Source organism: Thermobia domestica, chromosome 4 (assembly GCF_964235325.1).
Source record: "Thermobia domestica chromosome 4, izTheDome1.hap1.1, whole genome shotgun sequence".
Classification (NCBI taxonomy): Eukaryota; Metazoa; Arthropoda; class Insecta; order Zygentoma; family Lepismatidae; genus Thermobia; species Thermobia domestica.
Window position 1 is genome coordinate 323,275,814 of NC_137457.1, and position 23,803 is coordinate 323,299,616.

At 39.5% G+C, this 23,803-nt stretch overlaps 1 protein-coding gene across 5 annotated transcripts in view; it reads left to right on the top strand.

Annotated features, from left to right (window-relative positions):
* The window catches only part of Nhe3 (Na[+]/H[+] hydrogen exchanger 3), a 205,988-nt gene that overhangs the window by 107,914 nt on the left and 74,271 nt on the right, over nucleotides 1-23,803 (top strand). For all 5 annotated transcript variants that reach the window (XM_081756703.1, XM_081756704.1, XM_081756705.1 and 2 more), the window contains exon 11: nucleotides 791-842. In XM_081756703.1, coding sequence (XP_081612829.1) covers nucleotides 791-842 — 52 coding nt within the window. The remainder of the gene's footprint in view (nucleotides 1-790; nucleotides 843-23,803) is intronic.

Here is a 23,803-nt window from a genome sequence, read left to right on the forward strand (position 1 = left end):
CCAGGTTTGGCGCCGAGCGACTACCACCTCTTCAGGCACACTAAAGAGTAGCTTGCGTCGCACCGCTTCGACAATGACAGTGCTCTTCACAATGCTGGTAGCGGGTGGCTTCATTCCCAGGCGGGAGATTTTTTTCAGAAGAAATTTCAAACCTTGTAAAATGTTATGATAGGTGTCTTAATCTGAATGGTGAATATGTTGGAAAGTAATGTAATGTTGTTCCTCTGCAATATGTATAATAAAAATTCTGTATGTGCGAGTGTATACCATTGATAAGCAAAAGGCTTTTTTTTAATTGCTCTCATAGCAAATAACTACATTAGTACATTTCCACTCTTTTTGGAATGTTACTGGTTTTTCACTCTGCCGTTCATTTACTAAACTCAAAGTGTTTGAAATTTCGTTACAATTTAGTTCAATTGATACATTTGTTTCCTGTCATATCGCCCTCAGAAAGCAAAAAGGTGCTAAGCGCCAAAATGGAAATTTCTCAGCAGAGCGTAAAAATGAATGAAACACTACTTAATTCCGATTCTTTCTTTCTTTTAGAATTCAGTTTTCACTGCAGACCTTTCATATTGTATCCTGCTACTTGTCTCCTTTCTGCAAAACATTAAACATGAGATGGGTAGGCAGAATATGCACTTAGTTGGAAATCAAGGAATATGGCGCTTAGCACCTTTCTGCTTTCTGTGGGCGATATGTGTCTGTTAGTAGTTTACCGTATTATTTTAGACAAAGTGTTAATGGAAGTCAGAATTCCTAATGTGATTCTATTCTGTTTTTCCAGTGTTGGGGTGGAAGAAGAAGTGGAAATGTTACAGTACAGTGGGGTCAGAAGCGTAAGTTATGAAAATAAACTGTGTTTATAAATCTCTTAGTTCAGCCTTGACGCTTACAACTAGGGATTGGTGGACAAAAGCGAATTCGGCTGTTTATGTGTTTGCTTTCTTTCTACTCATACAGATCGAAGAGTTCTAGAATGAGAATTCGTGCTTTGGCTTCTATTTTTTTATATTTGGTGTTTATAGCAATTGGTAGTTTTATGTCAAGCAATAGCATGCTTCAGAATATATTATCACTGTTCAAAGCCAGTGCTTGAAGTAGGGCTTTTTGGTATGTTATCGAGATCACCCGTATAACTTGTTTTTCGTTGTATCACAATTTCATTTTTACAGTGGTCCATATCTCAACGTTAGTGAAATCTCTCTTACGAATACCTCCATAATATGAACGGATATTTTTATCCTGACAAGAATATATGTATTATTACGGGATAGAATCCTGCCTTTTATGGAATGGCCAGTCTTCTTTTTCCCCGAGGGGGCGCGGTGGCTCAGTGGTAGAGCGTTCACCTCTGGTGCTTGGGGTTCCGGGTTCAAACCCTGCTCCCGCCAAGTGAACTTTGTGGTGGACAAACACCGTGTGCGTGGGTTTTCTCGGGATTCTCCCGTTTCCTCCCACTTTCTTCATTCCACCATTTCACTCATCTCTCATCATCACCTCTCCTTTAGCCTAACCGGCATAACCGTGGGACGTAAAACTCAAAGATTTCATTTCATTTCATTTCTTTTTCCCCGAACGTTTTAGTAATCTCTTCATAACAGTCAAATATTATTCTTAGTCCATTCCTATTGCAATTGAAAATACATTCTGCAAATTTGAAAATACACTAGACTCTCGCTAAACTGGTCATTTCTTGCAAAGAGCATTAGCAAAAATGCTGGATTATTGAGAGTATCTGAAATTGAATTTAACACACTACTATACTTTATTAAATATAAGGTTACGTACACTCATGTCCAAAATTATTGTCGCATGTCTATAAATATGTTGTTGTAGGAATATAATTTGATAATGAATTCGCCCGGTATTTCTTACAATGTTAGTATATGTATAATCGGCAAAGACATGGATGTGGCAAATTTCATGTCAAAAGAGCACTAAATAAGAACAATGAAACGAAAATAAAACTTTCTTGTCAATTTAGCAACATTTTGTTTTACTCATTGTAATTGTCGTATTTATAATTCTTTTCCTATGAAATTTACTACAAACATACATTTCTCGATTATATACATAGTATCAGTATTAAAAGTACCCTCCAAAGTCATTATCAAATTATATTCTTACAAGGAGACAGTTATAGGTATGCGACAATTATTTTGGACATGAGTGTACATATCACAGAAAAAAATAGAGAAACTTAACGCTTGAGATTGTACGTAGATTATCACTCACTATGAAACATGTCACATATGTTTAGTTAAAGCAATGAACATGCTCGATAGCGGCATGCAATTATAACGCAACCGCTTTACAAGAAACAGTAAACGGAAGCCACAATAGTACTGTATATATTTTCCTGCAGCTACAGTATAAACAAATACAATTGTTGATAGATTGTTGTAACGTTATGGGGCAGACGGCAGATGTGGGACCGGACTACTGAGAGGTCGGACTAGGGAGCGAGTACATTAGTGATAGATTACATTAGACAGCACAACGCATTTCGAACAAAAACTGATGCCCACATGATGTACCTGAAGACAACGTTCACAGACTCTTTCCGCAAGGAATTCATATACCATCATGATTGGGAGTTACACAGGATAACATATACTTGAGAAGAAAAGGACCAGACGTGAAGTATATTTTGCAGTACACATCCTCAACTCACTCCACTCACTTCATATAAACACATTCTGAAGCTCTATTTTTGTTTCTTTACAAAGAGTATTTTCTCCTCATCGAAGTACGGTATTTCGGTACTGGCCTATATTTATGTTTATATCTAATGTATTTACTATGTACTGCACACGATTACCACATGAGTCGTGAGTAATTTAAATTTATGTAGCCCTCTGTAACGAACGTCTCTCCTTTACGGGCAAATAGTCATGTACCAACGGTCTGTTATCTAGAAGTTTAACTGTATTACTAATCGAAGCGAGCAAACATCTCCTCTTGTTACCAATCGTTAACATGCGGGCTCTAGTGTACGTAGGTTAAGTTTCCATTGAGGGTTCAGAAATTTATGTGTTCACTCAGCGTTCTAAAGCAATTGGAAAGTAACTGATAGTAAGAGAATCAATTTGCTTTAGTAGGTCAAAGTTACTGGTGTTGAGAGACGATCACACATCGCTTACTGAACTGTGCACCACCTGATCAACCATTGCCTTTTGTAGGATATGGTGCCACTTTGCTCAGGTAGTGTCAGCAGGCGAGTAAACACTGTTAAGGAATATGGGACTCATGGTCTCCGCAACAGATGTGTCTGTGTTCTTGAGTTCAATAGTTAAGCACGAATAACTGTGAGCACGAGTGCTATAGATTGAGAACGAGTGTGGCCTGGAGTACGAACCCATTACGGTAAATGGGCGCAAGATTTGTTAGCATGAGCCTTATTGAAGATAGTGAAGTTGAGCTGGAGCGAGTGCGAGACAGCTAGCGTGAGTCTGATTTGATAGTAGCAAAGTTGAACTCGAGCAAGTGAGAGACAGATAGGGTGAGCCTCATTTGAGGATAGCGAAGCTGAGCTCAAGCGAAAATGACAAATAGCGTGAGCCTCATTTGAAGGTAGCGAAGCTGAGCTCAAGCGAAAATGACAAATAACGTGAGCCTCATTTGAGGGTAGCGAAGCTGAGCTCGAGCGAATATGAGAGTGAGCTAGCGTGAGCTTCATTTAAATGTAGCGAAGCTGAGCTCGAGCGAATGTGAGAGTGAACTAGCGTGAGCCTCATTTGAAGGTAGCGAAGCTGAGCTCGAGCGAATGTAGGACTTGTGAGCGCAAGAACCATTGAGAATAATGATCTTGAGCCCGTGTAAGTCCTGATTGCAAAATGCCCACGTGTGTTGTAGAAGGGAGATTGCTGTAGTGTGGAAGCCTGCAGACTTCGCCAGTTTCAAAAATTAAGAGGATCCAGTGTAAATTAAGAGAAACTATACCAGTAACGGATCCAGGGGGGGGACTATAGGGGCTATATCCCCCTTGACGCTGTGGTATACACTGGATAAAATAGGTTTCAATCCTGCTTTACAGTAGATAAAACGGCAAAATATGGTTTAGCCCCTCTCTTGATCATATCCTGGATCCGCCCCTGGACTATACTATTACAAAATAGGAACAAGGGTATACAGAACTTTTACAGACCCCGGCTACAATTTGTGGGAGATCAGATCATTCACTGGCTCCCCGACCCTCTTTCCCCATTCATAGTTACATCTGCTAATGCAAGCATTGGCGGGATTTGAGTTGCACAAGTTAACTAACACAAAATTAAATTACTAAAGTAGTAAGGTGTTGCAATGACAAATGTAAGGGGTATAATGACAACACACAAAATAGTAATTTACAGCAGCTGAGTAACTAAGTTGGTTAAATGACTTGTGTTTTTTATATCAGAAGTTAAATACAACATATGTGTATGTGTGTACTGTTTATAAAATCATAGAAGGCTTGCGTCAGGGTGATGGGACAATGGTGAAGTTAAACTGCGAAAAAAGCGTTAATTCATGGTATTTAAAATTGTGATGATCAGACATTATTTTTATTTTCAGTATTTCCTCTGGTCATAGTGTCCTTTATCATTGTGCCTGGAATATTTCCACCACCAGACTTCGCTATTCATCAACGATGATAGTGTTATTTGTTTTATTACTTACTTTCGCTCAAGTTCTTCAAACTGTACTATATTTTACTGGTGTAAGGATACGATCTTTAAAAAAACGTAGATTATATTTCATAATACTTCGCAAAAACTAGATCACTTAAATAATGTTAAATTCAGGGTACCAGAGGACGACACCATGGCTTTCTGCTGTTAATGAAAAGTTAATAGGAGTTACATTACTAATACAGGGTGTCTATCGGTCACGAAAGTCACGACATCAGAAAACGATCATGAAAGTCATGTAAAAGTCACGAAATTTAGCTTTTGGGTCACGATTTCTTTTTTAAACTGTACAAATACAGATTGGAAAATTTTGTTCTATAAAACGTCAAAATTCACCACCAAAAATGTCTATGCTTGGCTTTAGACGCTTCCAAATCGCAAGCAAATTACGTTTCTATCGCATGGATAAAAATTCGGCCTAATTCGCACCCAAATTCGCTCGTGAAGATGTTAGGAAATTTTATGCTTTGGTAAAGAAAAGGTCACGAAAAAGTCACGAAATTTCATTTTGGAATTTTAATAGACACCCTGTAATATTGCTCACATTCCAATTTTTGATACGTCCTGCCCGAATTTTTAAACTTTTCCGTCAGAACAGAGTTCGAAGACAACACTGGTTTTCAATCTACATTTTTCTATTTTAAACCTGTAGAAAGTTGCAAACAGGGGCGGATCCAGGACCGACTTCTGGGGGAAGGGGGGTTGGTTGTCATACTGCTACTTTTAAGGGCTCCAAACTTTGAGATGGGTTTTATTTATATATATAAAATAAGAAAGTTTGCTCTTCTGGGGGAAGGGGTGACCCCCCCCCCCCCCGGATCCGCTCCTGGTTGCAAAGTACAGTGTTCTCATTATGACATCGTACGTAAGAGCCAGACATACTAAAAATAATACAAAATTTACCATTTTTCTTTTGCTTTTTCCATAAGTGAAATTATATAATGAAATGTAACTTACCACAATCATAATGTTATTGCATAACAAAAAATATGAACTTGAAGAATTTTCAGTGTTGGCATCCATAGAAGTTACAGTGTTGCCAGAATAACATTTCCCTCAAAATCTAAGTTAAGGCAACGACTAGAGGAACGAACTCAGCTGCATTTGATTACGTATTATATTGTCTTGGAATCCTGTGGACTACTTTTTAAATAATAGTTGTATTTAATTTGTAATAAATAAAATAGATTTTTTAACATACACTTACTAAAATTAAACGATAAAGTTATTTAAAAAATAGTTCGCAGGATAACAATAGAACGTGATATGTAATCAAATGCAGTTGAGTTCGTTCCTCTAGTCGCTGCCTTAACTTAGATTTTGAGGGAAATGTTATTCTGACAACACTGTAACTTCTATGGATAGCAACACTAAAAATTCTTCAGGTTCATATTTTTTGTTGAAGAATAATATTATCTATAATTGTGGTAAGTCAAATTTCATTATCTCCTTTTCACTTATAAAAACAAACAAAAGAAAAATGGTAAATTTTGCATTATTTTTAGTACGGCATGCTCTTAATGTAATTGTGCATCGAAAGCTGATTTTCCACATTCTTGGTAATTTTACAATTGTAAACTTATGTGTTACAAAAGGAAAAGGACTGATTTATGAACCAAAAGATAAACTTCCGTCCATCAATAAAGCTCTCCCACTTCAAGCACTGCTGATAATTGAATGCGTGGTACAAGACTGGTGTTTCAAAAGCGAAGGATAGTTTAACTGATACCTAGCTTTTAAAGAAAGTTATTTGTGCAGCATGAGATGGGCAAATCAGTGGTGATAGATTGTTTTGTCCCGCAATCGGGAAGTTCTATATCTTGTGACTAACATCATTTTCTGACTATCGGCGATCTTTTCTTTGAAGTTCGAAAAGGATGCACATCTTCAAGTTTTATTTTGCAGGCTTTGATGTAGGAGGCAAGCAAGTAATTGTCGGCGAAATGTGAAACTAAATACAAGAGTGACCCGAAAATATATAAAAGATGCTTAGTGATAAACGAAAATATACGAAGGATGATCGAAAAATAGGCTACAAAGCATAAAACATTTGTTATTCACTTTATCTTAACGACAATTTTTTTGTAGATGAATAATATGTGAAGACTTCGGATTCTGACCATGTATACCCGAGAAGCGGACATGAAAAATGATGACTCGTCTGGTCAAAAGTAGACGTGAAGTCAGTGGTGCGTTTTCTGTGGGCCAAAAACACTACATCTGTTGATATTCATAGGCACATTGTTGAGGTGTATGGAGAGGTTAAATTTCAAAACAGCATGTAGAGAAGTGATGTTCTGCCTTTAAAGAAAGATGGACCAATGTTTGTTAATGACAACCCTGGACACAGCTGTAGATCCAGTGCTTCAGCAACTGACATTACGCTTGGAACGACTAGATCACTTCTTCTACAGCCCTGACCTCCCTCTAGTGACTTTCGCCTTTTCCCTCTTCTAAAGAGAAAAAAAATGGCTGGCCAACACTATGTGGCATGTGATTATGTCAAAACCGCTGCCTCACGGTGGCTACGAGAACGTGACGCGGATTCCTGTACAAATGGTATAGAAAACTTTATCTGCCGTTGTGATAAGCGGTTGAACAAAAACTCTGATTACATCAGGGACTATTGTTGAGTGCCCTCTATCATCAGGTGTGTTAATCTTCCAGCTGCGTCTCACACTTAACCCATAATAGGCTTTGTAACCTTGTTTTTCGATCATCCTCTCGTACTGAGATAAATATTGCAATGTTTTTATAGGTTGAGTCAAATGATGGCCCGGGCGACTTTTTCCTTCACCAAATTTTATTACAAAATATAATCAATACAAAATGTCTCTAATTCAATGTCTCTTCCTCAATTACCAAATGAAGGAATATTAAATATTTTGCCGGGTGCCCCTTCCACTCATGGCAGTTTCCAGAACACTTTGGCCGGTTGTAGGTTAGATTAGGATTATAAGTTTAAGATGGGATCCCTAGTCCAGTGCGACATAGGATAAAGAAAGAGGTGCTCCTAGTCCACAACGACATAGGAAGGTAAAGGTTAAGCGATCAGTTGGTCGACTGATGCTGGGTCCCTCGGTATTCCGGCTTTTATCTGTCCTCTTCGGGTCCTTCCGTGAGGTCCGTCTTTTTTCGTTGATCCTCGGTGTTTTTCGTGTCGGCTTCTCTTTTGCTATGCTGTTTACAATCAATAGCACGTGTTGTGTTGATATGTGCTTTTGTCGTAATGTGGGGATCCTTACAATATAAACAACTTCCGAGACCATTGACTTCCTTGTCATCAAAATGTAGAAAGCAATTAAAAGAAAAGAAATGGAAATTATGTCTCTAGTTGTATGTCCAGCGTTCTTGTCCTGTAGAGTGAAGGAGACGAATAGTTGTCAAAAAATTGACGGAATCAGGAAGTGGGAAGAAACGAGAGAATCGTGTAGAAAACTCCACGAAACCGATGTTATCCTTCACAAATGTTATGATGATTACAGCGGGTGGCAAAACAAACGAACGTGATAACCAAGCTCGGAAATCGAACTTGAAATCCGTCCAGCACCTGTGCATTGACAGCTCTACTAATGGCATCCTGAATGCATACAATGCTATCTGCATACAAATGCTGTTTCTCTGCAAATTGTGATGTGATTCAAACAAAACTAAGTTTCGTTTCAGCCTTACCTCAAACAACCACAATATTAGGAGTTACTGTATGTTAAAAGCAATAACTTCAACAATTTGATTTATTACAAGTAACGTAATATAAAACCTAGTATAGGCTGACTATACTGAATCAGTTATACATATGATCGAACCTTTGTATTTAATTTCTTAACAATTTTAGGCTACATACTTACTTATTTTAAACAGATTAGGAAAAATATCACGAAAGAGTTAAGTAGCAACTACAAGGCAAGTCTCATTGCTATTCGTCCATCTCCCGCTTTTCACGAAACCCAGCCTATGAGTCCAGAGCGCAGGTATAAAAAGTCATTTCAAAACCCTCCTCTCGTATATGGTCTGGAATCGAACCAGGGCGGTCTTCACACACCAGAGGTAAAAAAGTAACAACACAAAAGATTTATGTTGTTGGTGTTTAGTCTTGTTAAATGTCATTCGTAAATAAGATGGAAGACCATGTAACCAAGTCAAAGAGTGAATAAATTAAGGAAAGGAAGCATTAGAAAGAAAGGGGCACAGCTTGGAAAAATTCACTGCAGACAGACTTAGACTTGTGTCTCAGTATCCCCATATGCTCCACTATTTCACACTTTTTATTTCTACACGTTTCTCGTATTTGCTTTCAATAGTTCACTAAGACTTTGACCTGGCCACAAGTTCTTCCATTATAACAGTCACCCAAAACTTTCAATATGTCTGATAGCGATACGCTACCGGATTGTTTCATAAATTTAGTGTTACTCTTATCTACATTGCAATGACGAGCCGTTCAGTATGGAAAGCTCAGTACTTAATTGTTTCAGTTCGTCTTTGTAATTACCTTCTATTTTTATTTCACATACTCTGCGTTTTCTTTGCTTTATCCTTTGCACACTTGAGCTAGTCTTTCATGTGGTAACAGGAGCCGCGGTGGCTCAATGGTAGAGCGTTCACTTCTGGTGCTTGGGGTCCCGAGTTCGATCCCAGTCCCTGCCAAGTGAACTTTGTGGTGGACAAACACCGTGTGCGTGGGTTTTCTCTGGGTCCTCTCGTTTTCTCCCACTTTCATCATTCCACCATTTCATTCATTACTCATCATCACCGTCTCCTTTAGCATAACCATGGGACGTAAAACTCAGATTCTTTCATGTGGTCACAGTCAAAGGTGCCCGAACTCATGAGGTCGGCGCTCGTGAGTTCGGAATTTACGCTCACTCGACCTTACGAAGTGAGCGTGAGTTCCAGATCGTGATGTGAGCGTAATGTCGGATTGACGTTGTGAGCGTGATGTCGAAAGAATGTTATGAGCATGATGTCGAAATGATGTTAACGTAAGGTTAAGTAAGCGTGATGTCGAAAGAATGTTGTGAGCGTGATGTCGAAATGATGATAACGTAAGGTTGAGTAAGCGTGATGTCGAAAGAATGTTGTGAGCGTGAGGTTGAAATGATGTTAGCGCAAGGTTGAGTAAGCGTGATGTCGAAAGAATGTTATGAGCGTGATGTCGAAATGATGTTAACGTAAGGTTAAGTAAGCGTGATGTGGAAAGAATGTGAGCGTGATGTCGAAATGATGTTAACGTAAGGTTGAGTAAGCGTGATGTCGAAAGAAAGTTGTGAGCGTGATGTCGAAATGATGTTAGCATAAGGTTGAGTAAGCGTGATGTCGAAAGAATGTTGTGAGCATGATGTCAAAATGATGTTAGCGTAAGGTTGAGTAAGCGTGATGTCGAAAGAGTGTTGTGAGCGTGAGGTCGAAATTATGTTACGAGCGTGAGTTTGAGTGAGCTTAGTCCAAAGTGGGCACCATCGGTCACAATTCGCAGACAAGCACTTGAAATGGAACGAAGCTGCTGCATTGCAGTTGTTAATGTTTTCACTTACCAACTGGGTGGCCCGACTTCAATCCCCGTGGGAGCAGAAAATATTGTTTGAGTGCAGTACTGATTAGAGATGCAAAAGCTCGGGGAGACGACGACTGTTTTAAAACTAAGTTTTTCTGACAGCTTTTTTGAAAATTTTGTTCTTTTTGCCGGGAAAATTTTGTTCTTTTTGCCTGGAAAATTTTGGACTTTTTGAAATATTTGAATTTTAGAGGAGAGAGAACTATGTATTAGAGATTTTTTTTCGCATTATGACACTGAAAACAATTTAATTAGTGTATTCTGAAGAAAAATCCTTTTAAAAATTCAAGAATAAAGAAAATCAGTCATTCGGTAAGAAAGAAAAATAACAACTGGGTGGACGTAGGGGTTCTTAGTTCTTACGAATTGTTTGTAGAGGTGTTGGGTTATCGTCCAGCGACAAGAAAATATTAGTGTAAAGTTCATTAGTGTTAGCAGAAACTGGTTCGAAAATGAACTAGATTTCTTGAAACAAAATTTTCTTTTAAAATTTATGAAGGAACTACAACTTTCTTATATATCATTTGCATTCGGGCCGTTAAAGTTCAAGGAGGGGAAAATTTAATACGCTAGCCATAAGTTTCTTATTTCAGACATTTTAACATAATCTGATAGTTAAAAAATAATTGGGAATTATGAAGTTCTAATACAGGCGTTTAGGGCTTCAATTTTGTACACAACTCATATTAGGTTCTAATGGAATATCTGAAGCCTAGGATAAAGTGTTTCCCGAACAGGGAGAGAGAGATGTAAGCGAGATTGTGCAACCAATGAAACACCTATCATATGGTAAGCTCCATAACCTGCACTTGTTGGTGACCAATGCTTTTGTCAGTTTGAAAACTGAGCAAGACAGCTAGGCTCGCACTTAACATAGAACTCACAAGCATTAAATGTTGTTAATGTACTTTCTTAATTATAGAACCTAGTACAGGAAAACAAAAGCACTACTTGAATAACAGCCGAAGAATAAAAATATGTTTTTTTGAGGAAAACCTCCATCCAAAAATAAATAAATCTGTATATATCAAAATGAAAGTGAGTATGTTTGTGATTTTATAACTCTTGAACGACCCGACCGATCTCGATCAAATTTTCCACATAGGTGACATTTGGGCGTAGGATTTTTTTTTTTTTTTGAATCATTTCACTCCTACGGTACAACATAGGGGAGTGACGAATCACGGTACACAATGTGGCGATGCGATGGCAGGGTGTGGGTATGGCGAATGCCCGGTGAACGCCATCTGTCAGCGTGTGTAGTGCCAACAGTAAAATTCGTAGGTGGTGGTGTTATGGTGTGGTCGTGTTTTTCTTGGAGGGGGCTTGCACCCCTTGTTGTTTTGCGTGGCACTCGCACAGCGCAGACCTACATTGATGTTTTAAGCACCTTCTTGCTTACCACTGTTGAAGAACAATTCGGGGATGGCGATTGCATCTTTCAACACTATCGAGCACCTGTTCATACTGCACGCCCTGTGACGGAGTGGTTACATGACCATAACATCCCTGTACAGAGTCCTGATTTGAATCCTATAGAACACCTTTGGGATATTTTGGAACGCCGACTTTGTGCCAGGCCTCACCGACCTACATCAATACCTCTCCTCAGTTCAGCGCTCCGTGAAGAATGGGCTGTCATTCCCCAAGAAACCTTCCAGCACCTGATTGAAAGTATACTTGCGAGAGTTTAAGCTGTCATCAAGGCTTATTGTGGGCCAACACCATATTGAATTCCAGCAGTACCGATGGAGAGCGCCACGAACTTGTAAGTCATTTTCAGCCAGATGTCCGGATACTTTTGATCACATAGTATATATATATATATGATGGAAAATTACCGATAGTAGTGTCGAATCCATAGTTTTCCGGGTATGTTTGGGCTGTTATGATCTATCCAAAAGAGGGTGGCCTCTACTTGCTTCGCTTCATTTATTAATATAAAAAGAACAAACAGTTGATTGCTTTAAACAGTCTGCCCTAAATTACAAAGCTTTTGCGTAAAGTAATGTGCTGCATACTCCAGTAATGATTAACATGTCAGTTGATACGTACTGTATTACTTCTTCTAGAATAACAAACAAAAGGAAAAATTAAAATTTGGAAAACGTATCGGCCTCAGTCTTAGAAAATACTACAAAATAAATCAGCACGATTTATTAAAACGCTGTCTAAAACTGAGAAATATGGCCTTGTACTGTAATGATGATGCGTTATTTTCAGCCGTAAATAGCGTTGAAAGTACAGTTGACTCCTGAGTAGCCGGCCTAATGTGGATGAAAGGTAGGCCAGATAGACTGGAGTTGTATGAACTCATTAAGCATACCCAAGGACAATTTACGAATACAGTACTGTACGTACTGTATAGTTATAATCAGGAACAATGGCAAGTATATTGTATTGAGGTCCATTACACACTGACGACGGACGAGGCGCAGAACGCTGCTCTTTTCCTGACACAACTTGGATTTTGCACACAACACGTAGGAGGATCGTAGTAGACCTCGCTTCCAATGCCTTGGCAACGTTGCCAATGCAACGCCTGGTCTTCCTCATTTAATTACGATAAAAGAAAACTAGGCCAGATAGACGCGAGCCGGATACACGGGAATCTACTGTAATTATTTTTGGAAGAATTGGACTTGTTTACCAGCTGTATATTTTTCACCCGTGCGGTTTGTGATGTACTTCTTGGTTTATATGGAATTTCACCACAGCTGATTTCTCTTGTGCTTCAGCATATCTGGTGAACACCTCGGCTGGATACATTATTCTGGAACTTGAGCAGAATTGCGTAGCGTAGTGGTTAACGCACAAAATTTAATCGGAATTCATTTCTTGATATGGTTAATTATACACATAGTAAAAGAAGTTGGGAAAATCAATTACGTACATTTCTCATAATATGCACGGTTTCTCTAAAGTCTTCATCCAATTTCTGAATGCTGCATTGACGTTAAATAAATACAGCATGTTTATAAATTAATGGTGCGGTTTCAAAAATTAATAGTAAATCAGTTTATTACCTTATGCGAGTAAAACCTATACGTAAGTAGTGGCAGCTGTCCAGATTTCTCATGCGCTGCGTGATGTTTGCTTGTCATGCTTACCGCATTTTCACAGGAATGTACGAGAGCTTCTTAATCGTGTTCGTCACCAACGCTAGATTGGATGTGCTGCAACAGAAAACAAGAACTTTCTCCCCTGGCCACCCCGTTCACCTGATTTAACACCGTGCGATTTCTTTCGTTGGGGGTTTGTTAAACACAGAGTTTATGTACTGCCAATGCCCGTGTCCCTTGATTAAGTTTGTGATCAAATAACGCATGGATTGCAAACCATCACGGCGGACGATTTATACCGAGTATTGGAAAAAATTATTACCGTGTAGATATGTGTCGTTTGATTAAGGGTTCACATATTGAAGGATTGTGATTAATCCATCAGAAATTTTTATATTTGCCGCTGCTTATACTGTAAGGTTTGCCCATATAAAGTAATAAATAGATTTATTATTAATTTTTAAAACCGCACCATTCATTTATAAATATGCTGTATATGTCGACAGTTGAACACCTGACATCAGAAATAAGTTAGTCGTTGGCAACAGTAGTCGGCATCAACAGCGCGGGTTGTATCTTAAAGCCAACTCTGAGGAACAGTTTAACGAGTTCTCAATGAACTGAGCAGATGGTGATAATGTAAAATGCAGGAACTCTCTCATTTCCAGAGAGGGCAAATTGTTGGCACGCGGTTATGTTGTATGAACGTAACGAAAGTAGCAAGTGTGTCGGTTCTGGGGCGAGAGATGGTGTCCAAGATGGTGATGGAGTTAAGAGAGAAACAAAGCATGCTCAAGGCGAAATCACATCGGCGAAGAGGACAGGTTCCGCCGAGCATTAAAAAAAAAACGTATTGCCACTGAGAACTGTCGTCCAAACTGTGGTGCAAGTGTCAGAAAAACTGGAATAGCACCTCCCATATGGTATTTTATTAAAGCATAAACGTGAAACAAAACATCACAGCGCGTGTTGGCCGTGGTGCTGACAGTCCCTAACACTTCTGATTTCCTGCCGAAGCATTGCGTGTTGACTGCTACTTTGGATCCATCTTGAAATCAGAGAATATCTGAGAATTCTATTGGGGGCTTGTCTGGGAATTATACTCTCCAGTAGACTCGTGCGCACCCATTACTGAAGTACGCATCTTTAAATAGCGCATGTATTAGTTCCTTTACGCTGATATGAACTACCACTAAGCAGTTTCTTGAATTCGAAATCTTTCAGTTTAACATCTCATGTGTATGCCCTGTAGGCTAAGGAAGACGGATGCTTAAGGCGAGTTAATGGCGATGGAGTGAGAATGTGGGAGAAAACCCATGGATATGATGTTGTCGACTACAAATTTATTGGCCGGGTATGCAATCAGGATTTCGCGCACCGGAAGTAAGCGCTGTACCAACTGCCCTCTTCTGAGTTCGAAATAACAGTGTCCAAATGTAACTCTTCCACGATTTTGGACGGCCTTAACTCTGAAAGTATGCACTTTTCCGGACAAGTCCATATAAACTTTTTCTCTTATTTTGATGTAAGAATACATCTACTATTGATCGGTATAGTTCATTAAAACCCTGCATACATAAATTATGCAAAGTTGTTATGGGGCGGGGCATGATGGTTCAGCAGTAGAGCGCTTACCTATGGTGGTCCATGGTTCGCTCCCTAGCCAAGTAAGCTTGTGGTGAACAATATTGTGTTTTGGGTTTCCTCGGGGTACCCCTGTTTCCTCCCACTTTATCATTCCACTAACTGTCCCATTATCATTGACTTGCTTTAATCACAGTCTCCCTTAGCTTAAAGGCCATAATTATGGGACATTAAACTCAGATTTCATTTTATTTTTTTTTACAAACTTGTTACAAAATATATATAAAAAAATAATCATTGCCACATCAAGTTTTGACTTCATAAATGTTGAGTGTGCCCTCCTCCGGGCGCACGGCACACATCAAGTCGGTAATTCACATACTTTGAACATTTACGGGAGTTGGGAAGTTCACTTATGGCTTACTAAACAAAAGTGAACACACTGTTTCGATTCATTCAAATACGATTAACTGTTCTTAAGGAACTTAACATTTTGAAGTCGGATGAAAAGACTAGGGACATCATGTATATAACGAATTTCCTCACCAAATTTTAATTTTTGTATTTTTTGTGTTAAGCAGAGGAAAAGTAACTCGATATCCACTCCGAATAACTCTTATGCTGCTGTATATAAAGAAATAAAAAAGTATACTTTACTGAACTAATAACATGTTTAACATACTAACATTCGAATTGCTGCTTGACTGCACATTTGCTTGAAACTAATATAAACTGCATGTAAAGTTGGTTGCACGATGTATGTAATAAATTTAAATCGAGTTAATATCTTGTATATAATTATTTAGAAATTTGAGCATTCGTAAATGTATGCTAGTTTGTATATGATGTTCAGATTTTTTATAACCAATATTTTGTATTGCATGTTTTTTAAGTTGCTGTATATTGACATTATCATAGTGCATGGTGTATATCCAGTAGAATTACTGAAAATAAAATTGCTATGCTCCTGATGCTTAGGGCCATTTACATTTATATAAATTCCCATCAAAATTACGAACGTTTAGTGTACTGATCTGTTTTTATTTTTAATTTTTTTATTTATACATATTGCTGGGCATTACCAGTCATATGTGAGAGATAGCGTCCCTCGGAGAGCACACTATCCGGGGAAGGAAGAAAGGCCCAGGACCTGTATATGAGATACCATCCCGGCATTTGCCTGGTGTGAATGAGGATGAGCCAGGAAAAATTTCACTCAGTGTGGCTGGCTTGAAAAGGCTGTTATACCTTTTCGGCCGCGTGTCTCCAAGGAGTATCGATTACGAGACCGCTGATATTGATTTGGTTTTAATGAGAAAAAATTTTTAGGAACGTTAAGTTCTTCCGTACTTCAAAGGTGAATTCAATGAATGGTTTGTATATTATGCTTAATACGGTGAAGTGTGAAGCTAAATCTTGTACACGGGAAAATAGGGGAAATGAAAAATGTTTATCCCAAAATGATGAAAGAAGGAGCGGAAAAGATTTTGACAAGAATTCATGAAATTGAATTTGAGTCCATCTTGTTCTAGAAAAGGAAAGTATAATATAATACGCGATAGACACTCATTTTCAATGACAGTTGAAGGTATCAAATTACTTCATCCGCTGTATACATTGTAGTGTCTTTCACTGTATAAAATAGTAGATATAGAAGATAAATAATATGAGGGCTGTTTTTATTTTCAGTCTGTTAATTCACCAGAAGAAAACCATGCTAGGTGACGAACTAAAGGTAAGACAAAGCTGTTCATTGGACGTTGCCTCTCCTCTACACTGATAACAGATCTTGCCGTTCAATCATTGTAAAGTAATGAGCGTGGAAGTGCCGTTCAGTCATTGTGAGGTAAAGACCGTGGAAGTGCCGTTCAATTATTGTGGAGTAATGACCGTGAAAATCAATTATTGTGAGGTAATGAGCGTGAAAAATATCGGGTTCTGTTAAAGCGTCCGCCAAGTATGAACTACATGATCTACTTCGATATTTCCAAGCAGAAAAGCATGATACAATCGCAACTCATCGTCGAATCAGAAAGGATTATGGCGGGAATTTCATAATCGATGGTTGAGTGCACGAGTGCTGCAGATTGTTTAAAGAAAGATTTACCAATATACACAAGCAAGCAATGAGAGTAGCGAAAGGTGGAAATCTGTAGCAGCAGACGACCTTACACGCGTGAATCATGTGGTACGTGAAAGGCTGGCTTATGATGTCGCGCATTTTCTGATCTTGGAATTTCAGAGAACTCAGCAACCGCCTAGAAAAATCGAATTGCGTGATGTAGTTCACACTTAGCGGAGAAAACTCAGTAGCAGCCTAGAAAAATCGAATTGTATTACATAGTTCACACTTGGCGGAGAGAACTCAGAAACTGCCTAAATGAATCGAATTACTTGACGTAGTTCACACTTGGCGGAGAGAACTCAGCAACCGCCTAAATAAATCGAATTACATGACGTAGTTCACACTTGGCGGAGAGAACTCAGCAACCGCCTAAATAAATCTAATTACATGACGTGGTTCACACTTGGCGGAGAGAAATCAGCAACCGCGTAAATAAATCGAATTACATGACGTAGTTTACACTTGATGGGCACTTTGATTGCACTCGATATATCTTCACATTCACACCTCCATAATGATTGAATAAAACTCTGTCTATGTGTGTGGGGATGAACGATGTCCAATAAACAGCCTTGTCTTATAACTAACTGGTTCATACTAGCGTTGCTATCTTCAATAACTTAAGCTAGAAATACAAATCAATGAACAAAGCAACGTTTATTTTAAAATAATAAATGTAAACAGTTTCGCCAACTAACTGAACATATTGGTTTCATCAGACACAGTCTCAGAACTCGCCAACTAACTGAACATATTGGCTTCATCAGACACAGTCTCAGAACTCGCCAACTAACTGAACATATTGGCTTCATCAGACACAGTCTCAGAACTCGCCAACTAACTGAACATATTGGCTCCATCAGACAGTCACAGAACTCGCCAACTAACAACATATTGGCTTCATCAGACACAGTCTCAGAACTCGCCAATTAACTGAACATATTGGCTTCATCAGACACTGTCTCAGAACTCGCCAACTAACTGAACATATTGGCTTCATCAGACACAGTCTCAGAACTCGCCAACTAACTGAACATATTGGCTCCATCAGACAGTCACAGAACTCGCCAACTAACAACATATTGGCTTCATCAGACACAGTCTCAGAACTCGCCAATTAACTGAACATATTGGCTTCATCAGACACAGTCTCAGAACTCGCCAACTAACTGAACATATTGGCTTCATCAGACACTGTCTCAGAACTCGCCAACTAACTGAACATATTTGCTTCATCAGACACAGTCTCAGAACTCTACAACTAACTGAACATATTGGCTTCATCAGACACAGTCTCAGAACTCGACAACTAACTGAACATATTGGCTTCATCAGACACAGTCTCAGAACTCGACAACTAACTGAACATATTGGCTTCATCAGACACAGTCTCAAAACTCGCCAACTAACTGAACATATTGGCTCCATCAGACACAGTCTCAGAACTCGCCAACTAACAACATATTGGCTTCATCAGACACAGTCTCAGAACTTGCCAATTAACTGAACATATTGGCTTCATCAGACACAGTCTCAGAACTCGCCAACTAACTGAACATATTGGCTTCATCAGACACTGTCTCAGAACTCGCCAACTAACTGAACATATTGGCTTCATCAGACACAGTCTCAGAACTCTACAACTAACTGAACATATTGGCTTTATCAGACACTGTCTCAGAACTCGCCAACTAACTGAACATATTGGCTTCATCAGACACAGTCTCAGAACTCGCCAACTAACTGAACATATTGGTTTCCTCAGACACAGTCTCAGAACTCGCCAACTAACTGAACATATTGGCTTCATCAGACACAGTCTCAGAACTCTACAACTAACTGAACATATTGGCTTCATCAGACACAGTCTCAGAGCTCGACAACTAACTGAACATATTGGCTTCCTCAGACACAGTCTCAGAACTCGCCAACTAACTGAACATATTGGCTTCATCAGACACAGTCTCAGAACTCTACAACTAACTGAACATATTGGCTTCCTCAGACACAGTCTCAGAACTCGCCAACTAACTGAACATATTGGCTTCATCAGACACAGTCTCAGAACTCGACAACTAACTGAACATATTGGCTTCCTCAGACACAGTCTCAGAACTCGCCAACTAACTGAACATATTGGCTTCATCAGACACAGTCTCAGAACTCTACAACTAACTGAACATATTGACTTCATCAGACACAGTCTCAGAACTCTACAACTAACTGAACATATTGGCTTCATCAGACACAGTCTCAAAACTCGCCAACTAACTGAACATATTGACTTCATCAGACACAGTCTCAGAACTCTACAACTAACTGAACATATTGGCTTCATCAGACACAGTCTCAGAACTCTACAACTAACTGAACATATTGACTTCATCAGACACAGTCTCAGAACTCTACAACTAACTGAACATATTGGCTTCATCAGACACAGTCTCAAAACTCGCCAACTAACTGAACATATTGGCTTCCTCAGACACAGTCTCAGAACTCGCCAACTAACTGAACATATTGGCTTCATCAGACACAGTCTCAGAACTCGACAACTAACTGAACATATTGGCTTCCTCAGACACAGTCTCACAACTCGCCAACTAACTGAACATATTGGCTTCATCAGACACAGTCTCAGAACTCTACAACTAACTGAACATATTGACTTCATCAGACACAGTCTCAGAACTCTACAACTAACTGAACATATTGGCTTCCTCAGACACAGTCTCAGAACTCGCCAACTAACTGAACATATTGGCTTCATCAGACACAGTCTCAGAACTCGACAACTAACTGAACATATTGGCTTCATCAGACACAGTCTCAGAACTCTACAACTAACTGAACATATTGGCTTCCTCAGACACAGTCTCAGAACTCGCCAACTAACTGAACATATTGGCTTCATCAGACACAGTCTCAGAACTCGACAACTAACTGAACATATTGGCTTCCTCAGACACAGTCTCACAACTCGCCAACTAACTGAACATATTGGCTTCATCAGACACAGTCTCAGAACTCTACAACTAACTGAACATATTAACTTCATCAGACACAGTCTCAGAACTCTACAACTAACTGAACATATTGGCTTCCTCAGACACAGTCTCAGAACTCGCCAACTAACTGAACATATTGGCTTCATCAGACACAGTCTCAGAACTCTACAACTAACTGAACATATTGGCTTCATCAGACACAGTCTCAGAACTCTACAACTAACTGAACATATTGGCTTCCTCAGACACAGTCTCAGAACTCGCCAACTAACTGAACATATTGGCTTCATCAGACACAGTCTCAGAACTCGACAACTAACTGAACATATTGGCTTCCTCAGACACAGTCTCACAACTCGCCAACTAACTGAACATATTGGCTTCATCAGACACAGTCTCAGAACTCTACAACTAACTGAACATATTGACTTCATCAGACACAGTCTCAGAACTCTACAACTAACTGAACATATTGGCTTCATCAGACACAGTCTCAGAACTCTACAACTAACTGAACATATTGGCTTCCTCAGACACAGTCTCAGAACTCGCCAACTAACTGAACATATTGGCTTCATCAGACACAGTCTCAGAACTCGACAACTAACTGAACATATTGGCTTCCTCAGACACAGTCTCAGAACTCGCCAACTAACTGAACATATTGGCTTCATCAGACACAGTCTCAGAACTCGCCAACTAACTGAACATATTGGCTTCCTCAGACACAGTCTCAGAACTCGCCAACTAACTGAACATATTTGCTTCATCAGACACAGTCTCAGAACTCTACAACTAACTGAACATATTGACTTCATCAGACACAGTCTCAGAACTCTACAACTAACTGAACATATTGGCTTCATCAGACACAGTCTCAGAACTCTACAACTAACTGAACATATTGGCTTCCTCAGACACAGTCTCAGAACTCGCCAACTAACTGAACATATTGGCTTCATCAGACACAGTCTCAGAACTCGACAACTAACTGAACATATTGGCTTCCTCAGACACAGTCTCAGAACTCGCCAACTAACTGAACATATCGGCTTCATCAGACACAGTCTCAGAACTCGACAACTAACTGAACATATTGGCTTCCTCAGACACAGTCTCAGAACTCGCCAACTAACTGAACATATTGGCTTCATCAGACACTGTCTCAGAACTCGCCAACTAACTGAACATATTGGCTTCCTCAGACACAGTCTCAGAACTCGCCAACTAACTGAACATATTGGCTTCATCAGACACAGTCTCAGAACTCGACAACTAACTGAACATATTGGCTTCCTCAGACACAGTCTCAGAACTCGACAACTAACTGAACATATTGGCTTCATCAGACACTGTCTCAGAACTCGCCAACTAACTGAACATATTGGCTTCCTCAGACACAGTCTCAGAACTCGCCAACTAACTGAACATATTGGCTTCATCAGACACAGTCTCAGAACTCGACAACTAACTGAACATATTGGCTTCCTCAGACACAGTCTCAGAACTCGACAACTAACTGAACATATTGGCTTCCTCAGACACAGTCTCAGAACTCGCCAACTAACTGAACATATTGGCTTCCTCAGACACAGTCTCAGAACTCGCCAACTAACTGAACATATTGGCTTCATCAGACACAGTCTCAGAACTCGACAACTAACTGAACATATTGGCTTCCTCAGACACAGTCTCAGAACTCGCCAACTAACTGAACATATTGGCTTCATCAGACACAGTCTCAGAACTCGACAACTAACTGAACATATTGGCTTCCTCAGACACAGTCTCAGAACTCGCCAACTAACTGAACATATTGGCGCCTTTGGCGTGGGAGACCCGGGTTCGATTCCCGGCGGGAGCTCATGTGGTTCGGATTCCACGTTAATCAGTAGGTCCACGTCTCATATAGCCTCGCTGCTGAACGGGACGTTAAACTAAAATCAACTCAACTCAATGAACATATTGGCTTCATCAGACACAGTCTCAGAACTCGCCAACTAACTGAACATATTGGGTGGTGGGGGCGCGGTGGCTCAGTGGTAGGGCGTTCACCTCTGGTGCTTGGGGTCCCGGGTTCGATCCCAGCCCCCGCCAAGTGAACCTTGTGGTGGACAAACACCGTGCTCATGGGTTTTCTCGGGGTTCTCCCGTTTCCTCCCACTTTCTTCATTCCACCATTTCACTCATCTCTCATCATCACCGTCTCCTTTAGCCTAACCGGCATAACCGTGGGACGTAAAACTTAAAGATTTCATTTCATTTTGAACATATTGGCTTCATCAGACACAGTCTCAGAACTCGCCAACTAACTGAATATACTGGCTTCATCAGACACAGTCTCAGAACTCAGCAACTAACTGAACATATTGGCTTCATCAGATACAGTCGCAGAGCTCGACAACTAACTAAACATATTTGCTTCATCAGGCACTGTATCAAACATGGAGGCGTTGCATGTAAATCTGAAAGAACCATAGAAGTATTCTGAACGTTGATTGACTGGTCAGAAGCGACTCAACCAATCATAATAGAAGCTCACAGAAGTGATACTAAATGGAAAAGCCCCACGAAATGGGGCAAGTTATTTGAAAAAAAAAAAAAATGTAGCTAATTTTTCTGCCGGACCAGGGAGAGAAAGGGATTTATGGTGTTCATTTCGCTTTTGTGTACTTTTGTTATGATTGACTGAGTCCGTTCTGACCAGCCAATCATCGTCCAGAACTAGTTTACAGGGTCCGGTTGTATTTATATGCAACTCCTTCTTGTTTATTACAGTGTCTGATGAAGCGAATATGTTGAGTTAGTTGGCCAAACTGTTACACAGTTATTATTTTCAAATTAACGTCATCTTGTTCAGTTATTTGTATTTCTAGTTTAAGCTCTGTTTTATATCTGTTTTGTCATCTCACGCAGTTCTTCTTTCGTGGCTTATCAGAGGTTGAAGAAAGAAAAAAAAAAGATCTCATATAAGTTAGAAAACTTCATTCATATGTTTTCGTTTCATGTAGGATTTAAGAAAGAAAGAAAAAAAACTTACGTTCTTGGAACACTTCCTGAGTTACGCGTCACATCTTTTGAGAAACACTGAGTTAATCAACATGATTCAAACCTCCCCTTTATATATATATATATATATATATATATATATATATATATATATATATATATATATGGTGTTCTAAAAATGGTGCCTACGAACAACAGAGCGTTATTCTTGGTTAAAATAAATCGAAAATCCTATATAATTGCATACCCTCAAAGGCCTCCTTCGGCTGTTACATAGGTAGAGAACCAAAATTTCACTATGTGGTAACGTGACAGATTAACTTGGAGCCATTAGCATTGCTCTACGAATGGAGCTCCTCCGTGGCTAAGCGGTTAGCGTACGCGCCTTTGGCGTGGGAGTCCCGGGTTCGATTCCCGGCGGGAGCTCATGTGGTTCGGATTCCACGTTAATCAGTAGGTCCACGTCTCATATAGCCTCGCTGCTGAACGGGACGTTAAACTCAAAATCAACTCAATTGCTCTACGAATGCATCAAGCACTTACATCGTCTATTATGCTAATAAGTGGTGCTAGTATCAACGTATATCGACTTTGAAACTTGCATCTAGAAAGAATCGATGTAACTATTTGGTTGATTGATACGAGTTTTTCCTGGTGGTTCTTTATCTGCGACACTGCCACGTAGTGCAGTGTACATCTCCAGACGAGGACCCGAAAGATATACAATTTATTTATTTTTCGCTTTATTTTGACTTTTAGAATAGTGCTCTGCAGTCTGAGGGCAC